Source organism: Eurytemora carolleeae, unplaced genomic scaffold, assembly GCF_000591075.1.
Source record: "Eurytemora carolleeae unplaced genomic scaffold, Eaff_2.0 scaffold461, whole genome shotgun sequence".
In the NCBI taxonomy this organism is placed as follows: Eukaryota; Metazoa; Arthropoda; class Copepoda; order Calanoida; family Temoridae; genus Eurytemora; species Eurytemora carolleeae.
Genome location: NW_019397939.1, coordinates 60,046 through 60,407, shown reverse-complemented (window position 1 = coordinate 60,407; position 362 = coordinate 60,046). Strand labels below are relative to the sequence as shown.

Genomic DNA, 362 nt, shown 5'->3' with positions numbered 1-362 from the left:
GAATAAGAAATACCTGTTGGGGTATATGTACTGGGATCCACGACGGGATGAATAAGAAATACCTGTTGGGGTATATGTACTGGGATCCACGACGGGATGAATAAGAAATACCTGTTGGGGTATATGTACTGGGATCCACGACGGGATGAGGTCGATGTGGAGAATTTGCACCCGCCTCATCCTAGAGTAATAATAATATAACTAATCAATAATTTGGAGTTTAATTATTCGTTTAAACCACATTTTTCAGAAACAAGTATTTAACCCCCTGTTTCACATTCAGAGTTGAAGAAACATAATTAACACTATTTTTTTCAATGTATATACTCAGTCGTGACTTAATGCAGGCTTTTTAAACCCCC

The 362-nt window shown here is 37.8% G+C and overlaps 1 protein-coding gene across 2 annotated transcripts in view; it reads right to left on the bottom strand.

Annotated features, from left to right (window-relative positions):
* The window catches only part of LOC111716404 (serine/threonine-protein kinase PAK mbt), a 12,814-nt gene that overhangs the window by 11,806 nt on the left and 646 nt on the right, over nt 1–362 (bottom strand). Inside the window, exon 2 of one of the 2 annotated variants that reach the window (XM_023491856.1) lies at nt 112–181. In XM_023491856.1, coding sequence (XP_023347624.1) covers nt 112–181 — 70 coding nt within the window. The other variant, XM_023491858.1, reaches the window with a different exon arrangement.